This window comes from Zingiber officinale, chromosome 5A (assembly GCF_018446385.1).
Source record: "Zingiber officinale cultivar Zhangliang chromosome 5A, Zo_v1.1, whole genome shotgun sequence".
Taxonomy (NCBI): Eukaryota; Viridiplantae; Streptophyta; class Magnoliopsida; order Zingiberales; family Zingiberaceae; genus Zingiber; species Zingiber officinale.
The window spans coordinates 151591492-151614326 of NC_055994.1; the positions used below are offsets into that span (position 1 = coordinate 151591492).

Here is a 22835-nt window from a genome sequence, read left to right on the forward strand (position 1 = left end):
GTTGGGCCATTAGCGATATGCAACAAAAAAAAAAGAAATGTCCCAAGACTAGGTCTTGTATTACCAGTGCGGGAAATAGAGTTAAGAATTTGCGAGCTCGAGTGGTGTTGCACCAGTCTCGAGCAAAACCGATTTGAAAAAAAAAATTAATTAGAATATAGCTATTAAGCTAATTCTAATTGACTCCGTAAAACTGAAAATACCACGTAAAAAAAATTGCGAGATTGGTGGTTGCACCAGATCAATGCGACCCCGCTCTGATACCAATTGTTGGATCGAAAGTGCTAGAGGGGGGGTGAATAGCGCTCGTGGCTATTTCGCGTTTCGGAATCGTAAATCGTTCGAGTAATAAAATACACAGCGGAATAATGAAAAGAAAATAAAGCAACACAGAAAGACACGAGGAGTTACTTGGTTCGGAGCCTATGGCGACTCCTACTCCAAGGCTCGCGATCGTTGATCGCTTCCGGTGGGCAACAACTATAAGCTCTAATAATAGTTATAGAGTTATTACAATCTACTTGAAATGAAAAAGTATACTGACAATAAGATTGTGTAATTTTGAAGCTTCGGGTCGTCGGAATCTCGTTGCAGCACTTCGGGATTGTCTTGGTAGCAGTTTGTAGAAGAAAGATCGCTTGGAAGTCGTTGTCTCAAGATGCTGGTCGAAGTCCCCTTTTAAACAGTGTTGGAGGCGCCTCCAAGGTTGTCCGAGGCACCTCCAACGAGCTGAAGAAGTGAAGTTCAAGGCTCGGTTGGTAGCAAAGGTTTATTCACAGAGAAAGGGGATTGACTATTGATACGGGATCTAGCGAGCGAATCTAGAAGATGACGTTGTAGTCAAAGTCAAGGTGATGTGGCGGTCAAAGTCAGGATAGAGAAACATTTCGTACTTGGTCCTGTTGATCACCCAGCCTCAAAATTCTCGAGTCTTACCTGCGCGGCTCTGAAGCATGACGTTCAGATAAGGCTGGCCGGGTACACATTTAGTCGAGTATAAGGACTCTAGAATTTTACTCTGAAACTAAAGAAATAATAAGCTCGGTCAGTAAATAGTTGACCGAGTTCAAAGGAGAACATAAGGCTCTTTATGTAGGCCTGGTTGGACAAAGTCCGGCCGGACTCAACACCACTTAGTCTCACAAAGATCTTAATATACAATTAGCCGAATAAGGGTTGGTCGGGCAAAGTTCAGTCGGCATCTAAGACACTTAGCCTCACAAAGATGTTAATATATGATCAGCTGGATAAGGGTCGGTCGAACATAAGATTTTCTGTGTATGCCGGGTTGGGCAAAGTCCGGTCGGACTCAAAGACACTAAGCCTAACAAAGATCTTAATATACGATCGGCTGAATAAGGGCCAATCGAACATAAGACTCTCTGTGTATGCCCAATCGGGCAAAGTCTGACCGGGTTCAAAGATACTTAGTCTCACAAAGATCTTAATATACGATCGACCGGATAAGGGCTAATCGAATATAAGACTTTCTGTGTATGTCCGGCCGAGCAAAGTCCGACCTGACTCAAAGACACTTAGCCTTACAAAAACCTCAGTATACAATTGGCCGGATAAAAGCCAGTCGAACAAAAGGTTCTATGTGTACGCCCGGTTGGGTAAAGATCGAACAGGATTAAAGACACTTAGCGTCATAAATCTCTTTATACTAGATTGGTCGGATAAAGGTTGGTTGAACAGAAAGCTCTATGTATACGCCCGGCCGGTCATAGACTGGATGAGCTTAAAGACATTTATCCTTAGGAAACTCTACATATATGGTTGACTGGGCAACTGTCGACTGGGTTTAAGTTACATGATGTTATATTGTTCCTAAAATAAATAAAGACTCTAACATACATAATTTATCATATGATTCCTTGAATAGATCTTTGGCATACTATGGACATCATACTAGTCTCTGAACAGATCTTTGAAATATGTAGCACACAACAAAGCAGATTGATACCAATACAGGTTAAAGGTGCTTCATTTCATAGGGTTTACTATAAATGTCTAGCCAAATCAAAGATCAGCCTGAAATAGATTTAATTAAAGACATTCCAGTTAAGCAGCCGGCTTAAGGACCGGCTAAGATATATTTAGTAAACAAGTTGCAGACAACATTTTGATAGACTGTCAAAGTTGTTGGGGAATATTCCTTGGGGATTTCCTCATTAATTGATCCGTTACAATAGTATATCTCAACAACCTCATAAAGGCCTAAGGCATAAGCAACAAAAGAGGTACATCTGTGGATAGAAAAAAGATTCCTCAAACTATCATTGTCGATCACCTAGACTGTACTCTTTTCATCACCTAACAAACTCTAACATAAGGGGTCATCTCATGATCATGGAGGTTGTGAGAGGTGGTATATAAAGGGGGGTCCTCTCCGTTGGCAGGGTACGTAATTCCCATCATCTAGACCTTACTCTGATGCATATCCTCTACTATTCTTCCTCTTCACCCACTCGTCGAAAAGTGTACTGACTTGAGAGTCGGAGGGCCTTGCTAGTGACCCCTTTCCTGGTCTTTGGTCATTAACATCTTGTTGGATTATATGACTATGCGTAGGATAGGAGGAAAGTTTCATTCCAAGCTAAAGAAGTCATCCGTCGGTCAACAAATCATCCACCAGAGACAGCGCGCCATCTCCCTAGCTTTCAAACAAGATCAACTATGAAGAAATTTTTTTCTCCAGTAGTAAGACATACATCAATTAGAGCTATGTTGGCTTTGGTGGCACATCACGATTTATAGCTGGAGTAAATGGATGTGAAGACGACATTTCTTCATGGAAATTTGGAGGAGCAAATTTTTATGTCACAACCTGAGGGATTTAGTCAGTTTCAATAAGAGCGGTTGGTTTGCAAGTTGAAGAAATCACTATATGGGTTGAAAAATCTCCTAGGCAATGGTACAAACTTTTTGATTCATACATGATTCAAACGGGTATAGGAGATGTGAGTATGATTATTGCATATATGTGAAGAGCCTTGAAGATTAATCACTGGTTTTCTTACTACTATACATACATGACAAGCTCATTGTTGCAAAAAAGATGAAAGAGGTCGATAATTTGAAGAGGCTACTGAGCAATGAATTTGACATGAAAGATTTGGGAGAGACCAAGAAGATTCTTGGGATGGAGATTCATAAGGATAGAGCTGCAGGAAGATTATGGTTGTCTTAATCCAGCTATGTGGAGAAGATGCTGGATAGGTTCAACATGAAGAATACAAAGTCAGTGAGCACACCTCTAGTGCATCACTTCAAGTTATCTAATATACAGTGTCCAAAAACGGATGATAAGATCCAAGCGATGCCAAAGGTTCCTTATGCAATGCAGTTGATTGTCTAATGTATGTCATGGTTTGCACGAGACCAGATTTTACTAAAGCAGTTAGTATAGTAAGCAAGTTTCTCTCAAATCTTGGTCGACCATATTGGGATGCAATGAAGTAGATTTTCAGATACTTGAGAAATACAACTGATTATGACATCATATTTAGTAGACAACCAAAAGATCTTTCAGTTGCTAGGTACATAGATGTGAACTATACAGGAGATTTAGATGATAGAAGATCTACTACAGGATATGTGTTCACTGTGGCAGGAGGACCTATATGTTGGAAATCTATGATACAATCTATTGTTGCATTGTCTACTACGAAGTCGGAGTACATGACAGCAACTGAAGCAGTTGAAGTAGTGAAGGAAGCTTTATGGCTTCCAGGGTTGGTCAGAGAACTAAGGCTGCGTTTGGTAGGACGTAATCTACCTTGTAATGTAATCCTGATTACATTACAAGGCAGATTATTTTGTTTGTTTCACTTTTAAACTTGTAATGTAATGTAATCTGGATTACAAAATGTAATGAAGTTTTGTAATCTGGATTACAAAGCAAATGCTATGTAATCCGATTACATTACGAGGTCACCGTCCCACCAAAATTTAAATACCGAATATACCCTTAGTCCACCGTCGGCCCCCGCCCCCCGGCCGCCGATCGCCACCGACCGCCGCCTGTCGCCAACCGCTGCCGGCCGCCGCCGACCGTCGCCGGCCGTCGACCGGCGACCTGCGGCGGCGGCGGTCGACGGTCGGCGGGCGGCGGCGGCCGGTAGCTGCCGCAAGCTCCGGCAGAAATGCGGCGACCGTCAATAGAGGTCGTAGGACATTTTTGTCATTTTATAATAATACAAATTACATTCCTGATAAAAAATAATAGATACCAAACAAAAGAATGTAATCATCCTTGTAATCAAATATTACATACATTACATTTCCAAACGTAGTAATGTAATCAAGATTACATTACATTACATTACAAATTTGATTACATTACAAGCTAGATTACATTACACCCAACCAAACGTAGCCTAAGTGTTCAGGAAGGCGGAGTCAAGTTATTATGCGATAGTCAGAGTGCTATCTATTTGGTGAAAAATTAGGTGTATCATGCAAGAACCAAATACATTGATGTGAGGTTTCACAAGATCAGAGAGCTGATTGCTTCCAGGAAAATTTAACTTGAGAATGTTTACACTGCAAACATACTGACAAAGCCAATGACCACAGAGAAGTTCAAGCATTACTTGAACTTGATCCATATCTCTAGATGTTAGAGGAATAAAGCCCAGACTCATAGATCTAAGTGGAGTTTTGTTCAAATATTCGTGTTCTTCGAAGAGGTGAATATTTGTCAAGGTAGAGATTGTTAACTAATGGTTCATATTTGGATGAAGGCCAATGTAATGGATGTCATAAAAGAAAAATCTATTAAGATTTTTCATAATAAAATTCTATTATGATTTTATATAACATAATTCTATTACGATTTTTTATAACAGAATTTTATTGTGATTTTTCATAACAAAATTCTGTTATAATTTTACTGGGTCTGAGGTTTATGCACTATTTATAGGAATCATTGTAAATCTATTGTACAATCATGAAAATCATTGAATGTGATTCTCTTGAGTAGAGAGAATTCTAATAAAGCTTCGACCGTTTTTGTGGAGTCGGCACACTGCCGAACCACGATAACTCTTCTTCTTCTTCCTTGTGTTTGCTCCTTTCTTGTGTGTCTTTGTCTCGTTGTTCAGCGCAATCTCTTCTCTCTTCCTCTTCTTCCACATTAGAGGTTGAGAGGTGTTACCTCCTCTTTACGCAACATCTTTAGTTGACACTGTGTATCTAAATTTTTTAATTGACTAATCTTGCGGTGATCGACCTGGCTATATACGGAAGTTTTCCACCGACTAGTAGGGTAAATTAGAAGTACTTATGGAGACTCATTAAAATTATCAGTGTTCTTAGATCTTCTTCTCACTAAGAAAAAATCTCCTACAAGCACGGTCGCTCGCACTACCCAATGAGGTAGTGTCATGGCTGTGCAAGGTAGCAGCCGCCTTGCAAGGTTGAGACGGTGGTGTCAGCGATCGAATGAGCAATGGCGGAGTTAATGAAGAACTCCGACGAGATGAAGCGAGTGCAAGAAGTGTTGGTGGCCATTGTTGGCTTAGACCGGTTGGTTCAAGAGAGTGACCTCGATAAGCTCCCCCATAGTTTGCAAAATCACAATCCGGATCGTAGGATCGTACGATCCTATGATCCAGAAACCCAAAATCGATCCAGGATCATGCAGAATCATTTTTGCAGTAGGATCGCAGCAAGATCAGTAGGATCAGAACAGAATCGGTAGGATCAGAACAGGATCGGAGCAGGATCGATGGAAGCTTTGAGAGGTCATAACTTTTGATTCGGATTGAACCACGAGACCTATAATATATCAAATCAAAGCTCTTTCAGAGATCTTTAATAAATTTAAAGTTTATCCTTAACCACCCTATTTCAAACCCAAAAAATATCATTTAAATCCTTTTCGGATGTCTAGAAGATTTTATCTTTTTTTTTATTATCTGCTTTTCATCTTATTAGGGTTTTAAATTATTTAAACATATGTTTAATTATTTTTGAGTTAGTTTTTTATCAATAATATTCTGTCATTTCTTTTCTCCAAGATAATGAGTTTTTGGATGCCTATTGTCTAGTATTATGTGACATCAACCAGTCTTTAGAAGATTATTTTCGGTGTTTTAATAGCTTATGTTATATACGTTAGGTGTTTTGTTGCCTTTAAATTAAATTATCTTATACAAAGAAATATTTTTGACATTAATGTGTTATTATTATTGTATTAATAGAAATTTTATATTCTTTCATTTTATGATATGAAAATATAAATATTATTACTATGCGAAAATGATAGTTGAATTACAAGTTAATTTAAATTTGTATATGTAGTAATGTAATTTGAGGTATTGAGTGTAAATGATTGCATATATATACAAAATTAGTTATTTATTTATATGTAAATGAGTTTTTTATGTATTTTTTTCTAATTATTAATTATGTACGATAAGATTTTAAGGCTTTTTGGTAGGATCGTACGATTCTACGATCCGATCTTGACCGATCCCATCCTGACCCTAAATTGATTCTGTGTAGGATCACGATTCTACAAACTATGAGCTCCCCTACCTCAAGTGCACAGTGAAGGAGACGTATGCTCCACCTGCACTAGTCAATTCCGCTGCTACTCCATGAGACGGTGAAGGAGACTCAGGTGGCAAGGTACTTGGTTCTGATGTGGTGTATGGGATGGTGGTCAACGTGTGGATGATCGGACAGCAAATGTCGGTGTGGAAAGAGGTGGGAGTGTTCAATCCCACCCACACCATTCCCTAGGGTGGTGAGGCGGTGTTGGTGGACTTCAAGAGAAACTTCTTCGAATTCTTATCCTTCGGATTGGGGCAGGGGTCCTGCCTGAAGATATAGTTGGGACATTACATAGACCCGACCCCGGTCCGGGTCTGGCCCGGACCCGGCCCGGGCCCGTAACTGGGTCAACGGGCCGATTGCCCGTTGACCCAGTTCACCGGGTCGAACCGGAACCGGCCCAGCAAGTTGCCGGGCCGGTTCCGGTTCATTGATTGTAAAACCGGCGAACCGCCGGTTAACCGGCGGGTTGAACCGGCGGTTCAGCCGCAATTTTTTTTTTTTTAAAACGGCTTGAACCGCCGGTTAACCGGCAGTTCATAGCCGTTGGAACCGCCAGTTAACCGGCGGTTCGTAGCCGTTGGGAGGGTTTTTTGGGTATTTTTTTTCAACGGTTAGGATCATTTGACCGTTTTTTGATCAATGGCTATGATTTAGTGTCCGTTACTATCAAAACTCTATAAATAGAGAGCTCATTTCATCATTTTTCACACACATCTTCTCTACTCTTAATCTCATTTTCGTATTCTCTAATCTCTACACGCTTTCATTTTCAATTTTCAATTACAATGGAAGGAGGCCGCGGAGGTGCATCATCTTGAGCTCGGAAGGGAAAGCAAATAATGAATCCGCGGGAGGAGGACCCCAACATTCAATCCACCGATGATGAGATCGAGCAACTTCCGAATCCGACACCCGAAATACAAGGAAGTACCGATGCAATTACTTCTAAGGTTCGGGAACTTTCTCCTCTAAAGTCTTCTATTTTTACTAAACATTTTGAGAAGGTCACTCTTTCGTCGGGAGAAATGTGTGCAAAATGTAAGCACTGTAATGCTTCCTACAAATTCCAAGCCGGCGACGGCTATGGGTTGTTGAAACGACATGTAGAAACGAAGCACCCGATGGAATATGGACTCGACCGTTCTCAAACACAATTATCAAGATTTTCTTCAACTAGCGGTAGTACCGATTCAGGTTTATTTTTATATTCGGATAATAAATTAAGAGAATCATTAGCTAAATTTGTTTCCGTAGAACATCTTTCTTTTAGTTTTGGATCTAAATGCACATTTGAAGATTTTTGTAAAGAATCTCTTAATCCATGTGCTAAACGTGTTCCTAGGACTACACTTACTCGTACAATTAAAAAATTAGTAAAACAAGGAAAAAAGAATTTAATTGATGAATTTAGTAAATTATATAATAAAGTTTCTTTATGTTCTGATATTTGGAGTGATCATTGGCAAACACATTCGTATATGGGTGTGACTTGCCATTGGATCGATAACTCTTGGAACCTCTAAAAAAGATTATTAGCTTATAGAGTTTTTGATGAATCACATAATGCTCATAATATCGCACAATTATTATGTTTAATTTTAGAAGAATATGGTTTAACTCATAAAATATTTTCAATATCACTAGATAATGCTAGTTCTAATACCGCTTGTATAGATGATCTAAAATTTGTTTGTCAACCTATTATTGGAGGTTTATTTTTTCATATTCGTTGTGTATGCCATGTTTTAAATTTATGTGTTCAAGATGGTTTAAAAATTTTAGAAAGTTATATTAAACCAATTAGAATTGCAATTTCTTATTTATGGTCCCATCTATAATGAAACAATGGGGTAGGTTTTGTAAAATTAATGGAATGAGACCTAAAAAATTTTCACGTGATGTACCAACACGTTGGAATTCAACATACCAATTATTACAAGATTCATTTCAATATAAAGAATTATTATGTTCATTTTTTTTGCACAAAACACTAATACTAATATATATTTATTTTCACAACAATGGAATATTTGTAGTAGTATTTGTGAAATTTTAAAAGTATTTAATGATGCAACCGAACAACTTTCCGGTGTTTATTATCCCACTGCTCAATTAGTTTTAGAAAATTTTTCTAATATAGTATTAATTTTAAATGAACATATTAATAATGAATCTTTATCTCCTTACATCTTAGCTATAAAAACTAAATGGGAAAAATATTTTTATTTAATTCCTGAAATTTATTTAATTGCATTTGCTTTAGATCCTAGATTTAAATTAGAAGTTTTATAAGAAATGTTAATTTTATATTATGACGCTTTAATTCCAATTAAAGATTCTTCTTCCCCTGATCCAGTTAATATTATATATAATGTTAGAATTTATTTATATGATATTTATAATCAATATTATGTAAAATATGGAACAGAAATTAATATTTCTGAAATTCAACAAACTACTAGTAGTAATTTAAAACTTACAAAAGCACAACTCTTATTAAAAGAATGGACAAAATGTCCACGAGGATCCTCAAGTTCCACACAGGAACTTGAGAATTATTTTACGACTTCTTTTGATTTTAATGAAGCAGATAGCGAAAACTTCGATATCTTAAAGTGGTGGTCACAGAAGGCTCAAAGCTTTCCCGTTCTCTCCGTGATCGCAAAAGAAATTTTAGCTTGTCCAATGTCAACTGTTGTTGTGGAGCAGACGTTCAGTGCCGGCGGTAACATATTAGATGAACGACGATCAACTTTGTCTCCCGACTCATTAGAAGCCCAAGCATTACTGGACGATTGGACCAGAGCGAAGAAAAGAATCCAAGGAATACAACTTTCAAATGATGAAGTTGAAGATTTTGATACTGAAGGAACAAATACGACAAGAACAGAAAATGGAAGTGAATGAAAATGTAAAAGGATAAAAATATAAAAGAACTACATGGGCTTTGATTCTCCTAAAAGGATACGTAGGCAACTTAAATAAGTGCAAGCCCTTTTTTCAATAAATTTTAATTTCTAATTTTTAATGTTTAATGTTTAATTTTTAATTTTTTTTAACATATTAATCTTGAACCGTGACGAACCGTGACGAATCGTGAACCGAACCTTGAATCGGCGGTTCTGAACCGTGAACCGTAATCGTCTTGGACGGTTAAGGTTAAGGGTCGACCTGCCTGGAATTGTCGAACCGACGATTTCGAACCGTCGAACCGTTAATTTCGAACCATGATTAGATCTAACATTACAGGGTGGAACTGACAGTGGCACAAATGGCCCACTGCTTCTAGTGAGCACTGCTCGATGGCATGGAGCCTAGTGAACTAGACATAGGAGATGTTTCCAGGCTGACTTCAATCAGGGAGGCGGCTGATGGCCATCCCCACTCACCTGCCGTCTTTATTGATATTAGTGAGGATCATAAAATAGAAAATATCACAAATATGGTTTTTATAAATAATGATGTGTATATATATATATATATATATATATATATATATATATATATATATATATATATATATATATATATATATATATATATATATATATATATATATATATAATAATAATAATAATTTATTTTTATTTTGTGGCCGGTGTCAAAACGATGTTTACTCGTGAATATATTTAAATCTCAACTCGCTCTTCCGGGTATCTCATAATAATTAAATAATTAATCTTTGAGTTTTCAAATTCTCCACAAAAATGTCAAGAAAGATTGTACTGTATTAAGAAAGACATGACTTCATATCCATTGAATCTATCTCCTTCCAACTCATGCACGCTCCGTCCAGTTCACACACTGTGTGGCATTTTGTGTTTTTTGTACTCCATACTCCATAGATTCAATGTCACTGTTTTTTTACTATTAGACAATGATCTTTGATAGTTTAATTTCTTCGAAGTAATGCATAACATGTATTATCTTTGAAGTAATGATCTTTGATTCGTTAGTGTTCTCTTAATTATAGTGCAAGTTTGATGATGGTGCTCTAAATTACTGCACGATTTCATTAACAAATCAAATACACATGCAATCCTAATCTAAATGTTTACTTGAATATCAAAATCTTATCATTAAAGATGTGATTGCTTTGGTAGAGTGTTTTAAACCATCACGTTGCCACCTTAATGACTTGATTTTAAGGGAAATGAAGAAAAGTTAAGTCAAAGAGGCTTATACATGTTTTAGGTCTTTTCTTATTAACTCAGTCCGGCTATGTTGTGTTACATGCTAATGTTGCATGTCATTATCAACAAGAAGAAAAAAAAAAGATCATCAGTAGTTGCCATATTATAAAAATTACCGAAATTTTAATTAACTTTTCTGATTAAATTGAAAATGGAAGGTCAAATTAATTTCAAACTATTTTAGCGCATTCTTCTTTTGATTGGATGAAAATTTTTTATTAGTTCAAATTATTAGGCAATTTTTTTAACATAGACAATAGGGTCATCAATTAAATTTAGATACATGCCGAACCAGTCAAAGAATCCAACAATTTAATTTAATCATCCATGACGATCAAAATAGTGAATGCCGACTCCTTGCCCAAAAGGTTGATGCTTCTTTTCAAAATTGATCGTGAATCCGTATTAGTGAAACCTACAAAGATCACAAATTTTGTTAAACTTAAGCAATAAATTAAATATCAGAGCAAATTTCAAATAATTAAGAGTAAGATATACTATTGTCGAGGCATAAAACTCATAATAATATTCTACTATATAGAATGAGACATTTTCCTTTGGAATAAATAAAGCATGTAGCGGGAGTTTTTCCAAAAGGAAAAAACAAAATTTATTAATGCCGATCATGAAACTATATTTAACTTGACACATGAAGCAAATATATATATATATATATATATATATATATATATATATATATATATATATATATATATATATATATATATATGCTGCCACCTTTAATTAGTACACGAAAAATATGTTAGATACATAATAATAATAATAATAATAATAATAATAATAATATTATTATTATTATTATTATTATTATTATTATTATTATTATGTTGCCGGAGATTTTATGGATTATTAACTGAATTTAAATTGCACTGAATTAAATTCAATTTATAGTAAAGATGACATGAGCGGATAATCTCAGACTGCCAGCAGGGGTTGGTTTCTGCTCCGAGCCTAGAAGATCGGTTGATCCACTAGTCTATGTTGCCGAGCAGGCAGATCGACCGAGTAGAGGGCAGATCGGCCAAGCAGATCGGTCGAGATGAGGTCGGTCGGGTCAGTGTGTCAGTCGGTTGGCCAGGTCGGCGGGTCGGACGGTCGGCCGGGTCGATCGGTCGGATCGGTCAGCCGGGTTAGTCGGCTAGTCGAGTCGGTCGGTCAGCCGGGTCGGTCGGCCGGCCGAGTCGGTCGGTCGGCTGGGTCGGCTGGGTCGGTCGAGCAGCAAAGCAGGTATTGACAGAAAAGAAGACCAGGTCTGTAGAGCAATCTCGACATAGCAACATGTCTTGACAGAGTAGTAAGGTCGGGCAAAATCCCGACCGGGCAAGCTGACCGAGGCCTGCAAGTAGCAATTTCCTTGAAACAGATTCGTCCCCACCTCCAGCTGTGCTTCGAGGCTTATTTGGGTGGTCTGTTTGCCAAGATACAACGGTCTAACTGTGAACTCCACCAAGCACCGGTAGTCAGGGCGAACTGAGTGGTACCCGAATACTACAGCGGGCAATCTTCCGAGCAGGAGTTGCACGACAGAGAAGGGGAATGAGGAGGAGAGATTCTGTTTGCTTTCGCTGTGTTATCAACGTAACCTTTCTTTAATGCATCCGTTACACAAGCAGCAAAAAGATATATGTGGCAAAATATTGGTTGTTCTGCTTAGGCAAATTTTGTCCCGACCGGTCCGGCATTCATGTGTGCAGGTCGCGCTCGCGCACGAGTCAACTTGGTTCAGTGCAATCCGGGCCCTGGATTTGCACCCCTCCTGCACACCCACGCGTGAGAGAGAGCCTCTCCCCATGCATTTGTTCACATCCTCAATGTATGTGAATCAATATAAACCAACAAAGATGCCTAGAAACTCCCAATGTGGGACTAAAGTCCCATGCACAATAGAGCTTCTTCTCTTCCTCCTCTTCTCCATTCACACTTATTCAACAATCCCCCACATGAATGGAGATAGGGTATGTGATAGCATTCAGCAGTCGAGTCAAGTATAGGATAGGTAGGTTTTACCCTTTGAACCTTCCCTTGTGAAGATTTGGTTGCTTACTGGCTGATAGTAGACACGATATCCTTGAACTATACTGCCGTCTATGTAAGCAGTGACAAATCTCACCCAAGACTCTCCCTGATACAACTCAATTCTCATAAGTGCGTTCGTTCTTGGCCATGAACACGTCTAGTTCTGTGAGAAGCTCTAAGAATTGTGCCTCCAATTCTCTTCGAAGCGGCCCCACTTCTTTCTCACATAGGTGATCCCTCAAGAGTTACCATCTACTCTTTTTGATCATTAAAAGCCCATCGGCTTATCCTGCTCTAGTCACTGTTTCATTGGGCTACCTCCCACAGTGTGTCTAGTCAGTGCAGATTAGTTGTCCCTTTGAACCTAGTTCTTGGGATCTCCAGTCAGCATAGGTTGGGTGTCCTCTGCACTGATCGCTGACATCGGCATCAAGCCGATTCCTCTTGATAAGCTTACAACTAACTCTCTATTTAACCCCTTGGTTAGCGAATCCACTAGGTTATCCTTTGACTTCACATAGTCAACAGTGATAACTCCCATTGAGAGTAGTTGCCTAATGGTATTATGTCTACGACGTATATGTCTAGACTTACCATTATACAGATGACTTTGTGCCCGACCGATTACTGATTGACTATCGCAATGTATGCAAATCGCCGGCACTGGTTTCGCCCATCGTGGAATATCTTCTAAGAATTGTCGTAGCCATTCAGCCTCTTCACCACATTTGTCAAGAGCTACAAACTCAGATTCCATTGTGGATCTGGTTATTACGGGTTGCTTAGAAGATTTCCAGGAAATAGCTACACCTGCTAGAGTGAAGACATATCCACTCATAGACTTAGAGTCTTTTATATCAGATATCCAACTCGCATCGCTGTATCCTTCGATCACAGCAGGATATCTTGTATAGTGCAGTCCATATTCACGAGTATACCTCAAGTACCTCAATACTCTTGTTATCCCTTTCCAGTGCTCAACACTGGGATTACTCGTATATTTACTCAGTTTGCATACTGCGTAGGCTAAGTCTGGTCGTGTACAACTCATCAAGTACATCAGACTTCCAATTACTCGAGAGTACTCTATCTGAGAGATACTTTCACTTCGATTTTTGGATAGATGTTGACTCGTATCTATCGACGTTCGTGCCAACGCAGTATCACCCTTGGTGATTTCTCAAGAATCTTGTCCACGTAATGGGACTGACTAAGAACAAGTCCTTCTGTCGTTCTAAAAATTTTGATTCCTAGAATCACATCAGCTAGGCCCATGTCTTTCATGTCAAATCTTGAGTTCAACATATCTTTAGTGGATTTGATTATCTTATCATTGCTCCCAATGATAAGTATGTCATCTACATAGAGGCACAAGATGACATAGTCACTCTCTGTGGCTCTCATGTAGACACATTTATCACATTCATTGATCTTGAATCTGTAGGACCGTTGTGGCCGGCTAGAAGGAGGGTTGGATAGCCTGTAAAATCAAAACGAACAACCCTTCTCGAACTCTTAAGCTAACACTTGCATAAAGTAAATTAACAGTAAATAAAATAGAAAGAAGAGGCTCACAACTTGACTTGGTTACAACCAAGGAGGTTGTTAATTCAAGGAATGAACGTGCACTAAAATATCTCCTTCACGCGGAGAAGCCTCTTACAGCAGTGAAAGAACAAAAGACAGAAGCTAAACTAGAACAGGAGCGCACAAGTGTTTGGAATGTAAATTTCTGAGTTTATTCAAAGCTTCTGGACCAATGCTATATTTATAACCTTGGTCGGGGCGTCTGGAAGGGTTCTGAGCGCTCTGAGGGAGATAAATTGTATCCCCCAACGTTCAGATCGAGTCAAAGCTCGATCCTGTCAAAATTCAGGTTCCGGGCGCCCTGGGCTGGTCCGGGCGCCCCGGACAGTTTCGGGCGCCCCGGACCCTAAGACAACTCCGGTTGACTTCTTTCACCTCGGTCCGGGTCTTCAACTTCGGTTCCGTCGCTTGGGTGATCTCTGCCATCCGGATTAGGGCTCACCCGAACCCAAGTTCTGGTCTTCTCGAGCGGGCTTCCCTTCGGCTTCTAGTCCCTCAGAATCCCTGCGTGTTTCCTTCTCATCCGCCGGCGTACTCATCCGCAGTCTTCGTCCCTCGGACGCACCGCGTGCCGTCCTTCTTGCTAGTTGCATCTCTTGCTCCCCGAGCAATCTTCCGCTCCAGCTTTCGTCCCTCGGCCGGTGTACTCTTCTGCAGCACCTCGTCCCTCGGACTGCCGTCCTTCACGCTAGCTGCGTCTTCCACTCGACTACCTGTGCTCCTAAGCTCCTGCACACTTAGACACAAGGTTAGAAACACACAGGACCTAACTTAACTTGTTGATCACACCAAAACATCCTTGGGGTTCCAACAATCTCCCCCTTTTTGGTGTGATCAACCCAAGTTAAGCTAGGGTTAAAATAGACAGTAAATAAATTTAAGTAAATTAACTTAATTTGTAATTTAAGTGCAAAAAACAAAATAAGTTAATATTTTGGTCTACCTCCCCCTAGACTTATACTAATCTTTCTCCCCCTTTGATCACAAAAAAATGGGGTTCCAAAACAATCTAAGGGTTAAAAATTTAGTAAATTTGAAAAAAATTCTAAGTAATTTGAGCATAAATTTCTAATTTAAAAAATCTTTTAACTTGAGAGAAACATAAAAAAATTTATAAGTAAAGATTATTTTTGAAAGAAATTTTCTAACTTAATCATTTGAGAATTTTTTAAAAAAATTTCCTAAGTAAAGAAAAATGACTTAGTCAACTTAAAAAATTTTAAGTAAGTAAATTTCTAAATTGAAAAAATGTTTTGAATAACCTTTTTAAAGCACTAATTAATTCTTGTATTAATGCTTCATTAGTAAGTTAATTAAATATTTATTTCAATATTTTGGCTTCCAGGTCGTGGTGAGGCACTAGGCCTTCTTGGTTATTGGAGCAACAACCACTTCCTTGACAAAGCCTAATAAGGAAATTTTTTGTTTAATGTTCTCACTTAAAGCGCTAATTTTAATTTTTAAAATTAATTTAAGCATGACTTCGGAACCCAATATAGGTTTCAGCCTACTGGATTAACCAAAAAACTTTTAGGGACATATTTTCTTGAAATGTTCTTAATTTGTCCCGGGTGATATTTAAAGTACCAATTTAAATTATTAAATTTTCAAAAATTGGTTTTAGATGAGCATGCATAGTTTTTCAAGTTATCTACTTGAATTTCAAATCATCATTTTCAGGTTTCAATTTTTCATTTGCTAGTTTTAATTTATCTAATTCTTCTAAGGGACAAGACTTAGCTAGAATTACTTTAAAATTTTTATTTTCACTTTCTAATTTGCAGCAATCTTTTGTTAAAAGTTTAACGAACTTAAACATTTTATCGGGAGGAAGAGATCGTACCTGACTTACCTTGTCGATCTCATTATCCGTTTCTCCCCCTGAGCTGCTACTTTCTTCCGACGAAGCTCCCCCTTCATCGATGCTTTCGATGCTCATCTTGGAGGAACTTGAATCGCAATCGTCGTCTTAATGACTCGCCATCAGTACGAGTCCGGAGAATGCTTCGACTTCCGATTCGGACGATGTATCGTCCCACGTCGCTTTTAGGGCTTTGCGCTTTTGAACAGGCTTTTTCCCTTTATCTTTATCCTTGTTCTTTAGCTTGGGGCAGTTGTCCTTGATGTGCCCTTCTTCGTCGCAATGGTAGAAGCGGATCGTTCTTTTCTTTCTACCATGTGGATGGTTAGTTTTTCTAGAATTGTATAACTTCTTAAATCGTCTTACCATCATTACCATTTCCTCGTCGTGGAGAGAAGATTCCGACTCAGGTTCGTCTCTCGATGCTTTGAGGGCGATGTTGTTCTTAGGCTCCTTCGAACCTACACATCTTGATTCATGCACTTCAAATGTCGAGAAAAATTCTTCTAAAGAAACTTTTTCTAGGTCTTTTGAAATATAAAAGACATCTACTAGTGATGCCCATTTTGAATTTCTCGGAAAGGAATTTAAAGCGTACCTAAGCGAATCTTGGTTACTTACCTCTTCTCCGAGATTCGAAAGTCCGGTGATGAGCTCCTGTATCCTTGAGTGTAGATGTGCAATTGTTTCACCTTCTTCAAGACGGAGGTTGGTGAGCTGGTTGCGAATTAAGTCCCGTCTTGCAAGCTTGGTTTTGGATGTTCTTTCGTGTAGTTCAAGGAACTTCTCCCAAAGCTCCTTTGCCGAGTTGTAAGTGCCGACACGGTTGACTTCTTGTGGCGGAAGTACGCTTAGCAGATGAAATTCTGCTTTCTTGTTTGCCACATACTCGGCCTGAGTTATTTTTCTTTGTTAGAATTCCAAACACAAGAGACATTAGATTCTAGTTTTTCGGATTTATTATTCGAGTTTGTGTTTTTTTTTTTTGTTTTTTGAATTTGTTATTCGATTGTTTCTTTTGGTTAAACCTAGAGTTATAAAAGGAAATTAAATATTAGATTTCCTTAAAAGCCTTTGTCTAGGCAGTGGTGGATGCTCCCATACCCAAGAAGGTCATGTGCCTCGCCATGCAGTCCTGAAAGCCAATTTTAGAAATTAATATTTAATTAAATTTATTACAAAGGTGGATTTGGATCAATAGTGTTAAGTTCCGCTTGCGATCCAAGTCTAAACCATTAAGAACAGATAAATTAAATTTGGAATCAATAATGTTAAGTTTCGTTTGTGATTCCTAATTTAACTTCTAAAGAACACAATAGGTTATTTAGGAAAGGTTCGACACTTGTACAAAATTTTTATATAGTGGAACTGGTACGATCTTCCTAGGACTAACCAAAAGAACCTTGTTGCTCATCAAAGTTGTCTCGAAGAACTCGATGTGGATATGAATAGAGGCAAGGTTCGTGGACGTCACTAAAGTTGATGCCCTTTCCTTTATGCATCATTCGTAAGGTACGCCTAGAATAATTGTTGTACTTAAGTTTTATTTTATGATTATGTCTACGTGAGTTGTATCCTGCATGTGTGTAGTGTGTGTCTTGTAATAAATTTAGTTTTATTATCATCTTTATTGCTTTCACTGCATGTTTTGTGAAATATGTTAAGCACACACCGAATTGAGCATCACAACACTAATCCAATCAACTAGTTGTATGAACAATACAAGTTCACATTGTAGTAGCTATGAGCCGTAGCTGCTATAATATTATAGCAGCTGGCGCCGTCTGTGGGAACGCTCCTGTATCCGATCGAAAGCAATGGACGAGGCTGGACGACCGCACACGGTGATGCTCTCCACGAAGGAGCCCGACGCTCTAATTAAGGAAAGAGCAGCTAAGCTCGTGGAGCAACAGAGAGAGAATGCGCAAGCCGAGCGGCTGAGCAACAAGCGACATTAACATCAAGGAGCCGAGCGGAAGCACCGACTACCACAATCTCATTTCCCTCAAAAGCAGATACTTCATCTCCCGAATTCAACTTATAGCAAGCCCCTCCTTCTGGAACCTCAAGAGCGGGAGTTTGATGTCAGGCGATGGATCGACCACAAAGGAGGAAGTTGGGTGGACGAGCTACCGAGTGGATGAAGATGGATTGGGACTTGGATCAACCATGAAGCGCAAATTATCTCCAGCCTTTCCGAGGTAAGGTGAAAGGTGCACCAATGTAATGTATGCTGCGTATTTTCCGTTTGGCTGTATATTCGAAATGCAGGAAGCAAAATGTTAAAAAACGCAATTGGCATTATCGGCCGAGCGGCCTATCTCCATAATATATAAGATCCGAGCCACCGACTCAAAGACGAAGACCCCGTGCCGATCGGCCGGGCGTATGGTTACACAAGTCAAGCTCGATGGCGAAGATCCCGTGTCGTTCGGCCGGGCGTAAAAATTATCCGAGCCAAGTCATCGAAGACGAAGACCCCTCGCCGCTCGGTAGGGCGTATATCAGCGGTGTTAAAATTAGCCTTTAAGGCCGTCGAGCTCCGACGTTAAATATCGAGAGACGAGCCGACGTCTATAAACCATCCAAGCGGAAGACCGTCGAGCTCCGACGTTAAATATCGAGAGACGAGCCGACGTCTATAAACGTCCGAGCGGAAGACCGTCGAGCTCCGACGTTAAATATCGAGAGACGAGCCGGCGTCTATAAACGTCCGAGCGGAAGACCGTCGAGCTCCGACGTTAAATATCGAGAGACGAGCCGGCGTCTATAAACGTCCGAGCGGAAGACCGTCGAGCTCCGACGTTAAATATCGAGAGATGAGTCGGCGTCTATAAACCATTCGAGCGGAAGACCGCCGAGCTCCGACGTTAAATATCGAGAGACGAGCCGGCGTCTATAAACGTCCGAGCGGAAGACCGTCGAGCTCCGACGTTAAATATCGAGAGACGAGCCGGCGTCTATAAACGTCCGAGCGGAAGACCGTCGAGCTCCGACGTTAAATATCGAGAGATGAGTCGGCGTCTATAAACCATTCGAGCGGAAGACCGTCGAGCTCCGACGTTAAATATCGAGAGACGAGCCAGCGTCTATAAACGTCCGAGTGGAAGACCGTCGAGCTCCGACGTTAAATATCGAGAGACGAGCCGGCGTCTATAAACCGTCCGAGCGGAAGACCGTCGAGCTCCGACGTTAAATATCGAGAGACAACCCGGCGTCTATAAACGTCCGAGCGGAAGACCGTCGAGCTTCGACGTTAAATATCGAGAGACGAGCCGACGTCTATAAACCATCCGAGCGGAAGACCGTCGAGCTCCGACGTTAAATATCGAGAGACGAGCCGGCGTCTATAAATGTCCGAGCGGAAGACCGTCAAGCTCCGATGTTAAATATCGAGAGGCGAGCCGGCGTCTATAAACCATCTGAGTGGAAGACCGTCGAGCTCCGACGTTAAATATCGAGAGACGAGCCGGCGTCTATAAACGTCCGAGCGGAAGACAGGCGAGCTCCGACGTTAAATATCGAGAGACGAGCCGGCGTCTATAAACGTCCGAGTGGAAGACCGTCGAGCTCCGACGTTAAATATCGAGAGACGAGCCGGCGTCTATAAACCATCCGAGCGGAAGACCATCGAGCTTCGACGTTAATTATCGAGAGATGAGCCGGCGTCTATAAACGTCCGAGCGGAAGACCGTCGAGCTCCGACGTTAAATATCGAGAGGCGAGCAGGCGCCTATAAACGTCCGAGCGGAAGACCGTCGAGCTCGGCGTTAAATATCGAGACGAGCCGGCGTCTATAAACGTCCGGCGGAAGACCGTCGAACTCCGTTAAATATCGAGAGGCGAGCCGACGTCTATAAACGTCCGAAGGAAGACCGCCGAGCTCGACGCGTTAAATATCGAGAGCGAGCGGCGTCATAAACCATCCGGCGGAAGACCGTTGAGCTCGACGTTAAATATCGAGACGAGCCGGCATCTATAAACCATCCGGCGGAAGACCGCCGAGTCCGACGTTAAATATCGAGAGACGAGCCGACGTCTATAAACGCCCGAGCGGAAGACCGCCGAAGCGACGTTAAATATCGAGACGAGCCGCGCTATAAACGCCCGAAGCGAAGACCGCCGAGCTCCGGCGTTAAATATCGAGGCGAGCCGCATCTATAAACGTCCGAAGCGGAAGACCGTCGACTCCGGCGTTAAATATCGAGACAAGCCGGCGTCTATAAACGCGTCCGAGCGAAGACCGTCGAACTCTCCGACGTTAAATATCGAGACGAGCCGGCGTCTATAAACGTCCGAGCGGAAGACCGTCGAGCTCCGACGTTAAATATCGAGAGATGAGAGGACGTCTATAAACGTCCGAGCGGAAGACCGTCGAGCTCCGACGTTAAATATCGAGAGACGAGCCGGCGTCTATAAACGTCCGAGCGGAAGACCGTCGAGCTCCGACGTTAAAAATCGAGAGACGAGCCGGCGTCTATAAACCCTCCGAGCGGAAGACCGTCGAGCTCCGACGTTAAAAATCGAGAGACGAGCCGGCGTCTATAAAACCTCCGAGCGGATAGCCATCCACGTGATACATTCCGGCGGTAAGAGCCGACCGACGACAGAGCCTGTTCTTTAAGGCCAACATACGGCCGAGCGGCTCGCTTAGCAAAAATATATGGAAAACCCCTTTGAGGTAAGGTGCAAAGCAAAAGATGGTTAATAAGAATTAAAGATGTGAGCACGTGAACGAGTGACGTTCACGCGCCGAGCGGCTACGCAGTCGGATGGCGAAAGACGTTTTTTGAAGACAATCGGCTTGAGTCCATGTTAGAGTATGAAGCCGAGCGGAGGAGTTTTAAAGAACACTTCAAACATGACGAAAGAAAAATTTCTTGCCAGAACAAAAGTTGCAGGAACGGAAAGATGATCTATGTACGCTAAACGCTGGGCAAACAAAAGAAGTTACAGCAAAAAAAGTTTTGCCGAACGGTGAGGATACAAAAAAGTTGATAAAAAACACTCCTCACGCGTCAAAATCAAAAAGAGCATCAGGAATGGCGCCCATTACGGTAGCCAGATCCTCTGGGGGGATGGTCAGCTCGGCGGGAAGGTGGCCTTTAGTTTTCAAGTAATCCACCGCTGCCTTAATCGCCTCTTCGAAAGTGAGGGAAATCTTGTCGGTGAATTTCTCTCCGAAGTCGTCCGAGCAGACAAATGCCTTCCTCACTTCATCAGAGCGAGCCGACTCCCCCTCCTGATACTCTTTGAGCGCGGCTCGGGAAGCATCGTTGGCGGCATGGAGATCCTTCAAGTCTCCTTCAAATTTAAGCAGATCGGCCGAGCGGCTCTCCTTCTCGGTGGCCAGAAGGGCATCCAGATCCTTGACGCGTTACTCCAGCCCTCTGATCTCCACCTTCATTAGGTCCATGCCGTCAATGGCCTGGCGCTTCCGAGAGGTCGCCGTCTTGATCTCTTTATCCCGTTGTTTGACCACAGCTTCAAGCCGAGCGACCTCGCTCGCCAGATCGGAAGCGTGTTTCCGTTCAGCTTCCAAAAGCTTTTTGCTCTTCTCTAGAGCAGCCGTGGATTGCCCTTGGTTCGCCTCCGAAAGTTTGAGTTTTTTCATTTCATCCTCCAACTCAGCCAGCCGATTGCTGACTGCAATCTGCTCTACCCAACTCTGCGAACAAAGGCAGTTAAGTTAAAAGCTAAAATAAAAAGTATCAGTAAAGCAGAAAGGCATACCCCGGTCGCCTGCTGCAGGTTACTGTCCCCGAGCTGACTAGGGGACATGAGCGCGACGCGTACACGCGCGTCTTCCCAAACTTTGGCGAGTGGACCGGTGAGGGTGATCTGTTGTTCGGGAACCGATGGCCGATTGGCGGACAGTAGGTATTCCTCCGAGGGAAATCTTAGGACAGTTTTAATCACCCTCGGGCCGCTCGAGTCATCTTGAGATGTAGCAGCATGGCCAGAAGACTCGTCGATCGGGACCGGACGGTCGCCCAGTCGTCTAAGACGACGTAGAGTCCTAGAGGGGGAAGGTTGCGCCTCAGATATGGTCGGCGGCAACTCAAGCTGAGTCGGAGTGTGCTCCGAGGAGACCGCCTCAAAAACCACATGAGCATCATCGCTCCACTCGGAAAGCTGCTCTCCTGGTGGAGGCTGTTGAGCGGCTCGTTCTAGCCTGCGGCGTTTACGAGTCACCAGAGGGATTTCATCAGCCGATCGGCCCTCCTCCTCGGCATGATCAGTAGTAGTAGGATCGAGTGCGGCGTCATCAGCGGAGATAGGGGCGGCCGGATCAGTGGGAACCATCTGAGTCCCCCCATCCCCTTCAGTTGTCGAGCTGGCCAGAACCAAACCTCGTTCGGCTACCTCTTTGTCCTTCACCGCCTCAATATTGGCGGCTTTCAGCTTGAGCTTTTCGGTTGCCTTAGCACGCCACATAACTTCAGCTGCAGAAACAAAGAATAAATCAGTTAGAACAAAAGAAAAAGGGGGATAAGAATCGCTTACTCATGCTACAAGGCAGATCGACTTGGATGGGAGACAAGCCAAATATGTACATTACTCCAGGAGGGAGCAACTTGTCGATATCG

General features: G+C 41.5%; 1 protein-coding gene across 1 annotated transcript in view; it reads right to left on the reverse strand.

The window, feature by feature from the left end:
• Positions 1-22551, reverse strand: part of LOC121980205 (60S ribosomal subunit assembly/export protein loc1-like) — a 41049-nt gene extending 18498 nt beyond the window's left edge. Inside the window, exons 1-2 of the mRNA XM_042532162.1 lie at positions 22165-22551; positions 21746-21913 (exon numbers count right to left, since the gene is read on the reverse strand). Of these exons, the coding sequence (XP_042388096.1) occupies positions 21746-21913; positions 22165-22551 (555 nt within the window). The remainder of the gene's footprint in view (positions 1-21745; positions 21914-22164) is intronic.
• Positions 22552-22835: the final 284 nt, after the last annotated feature.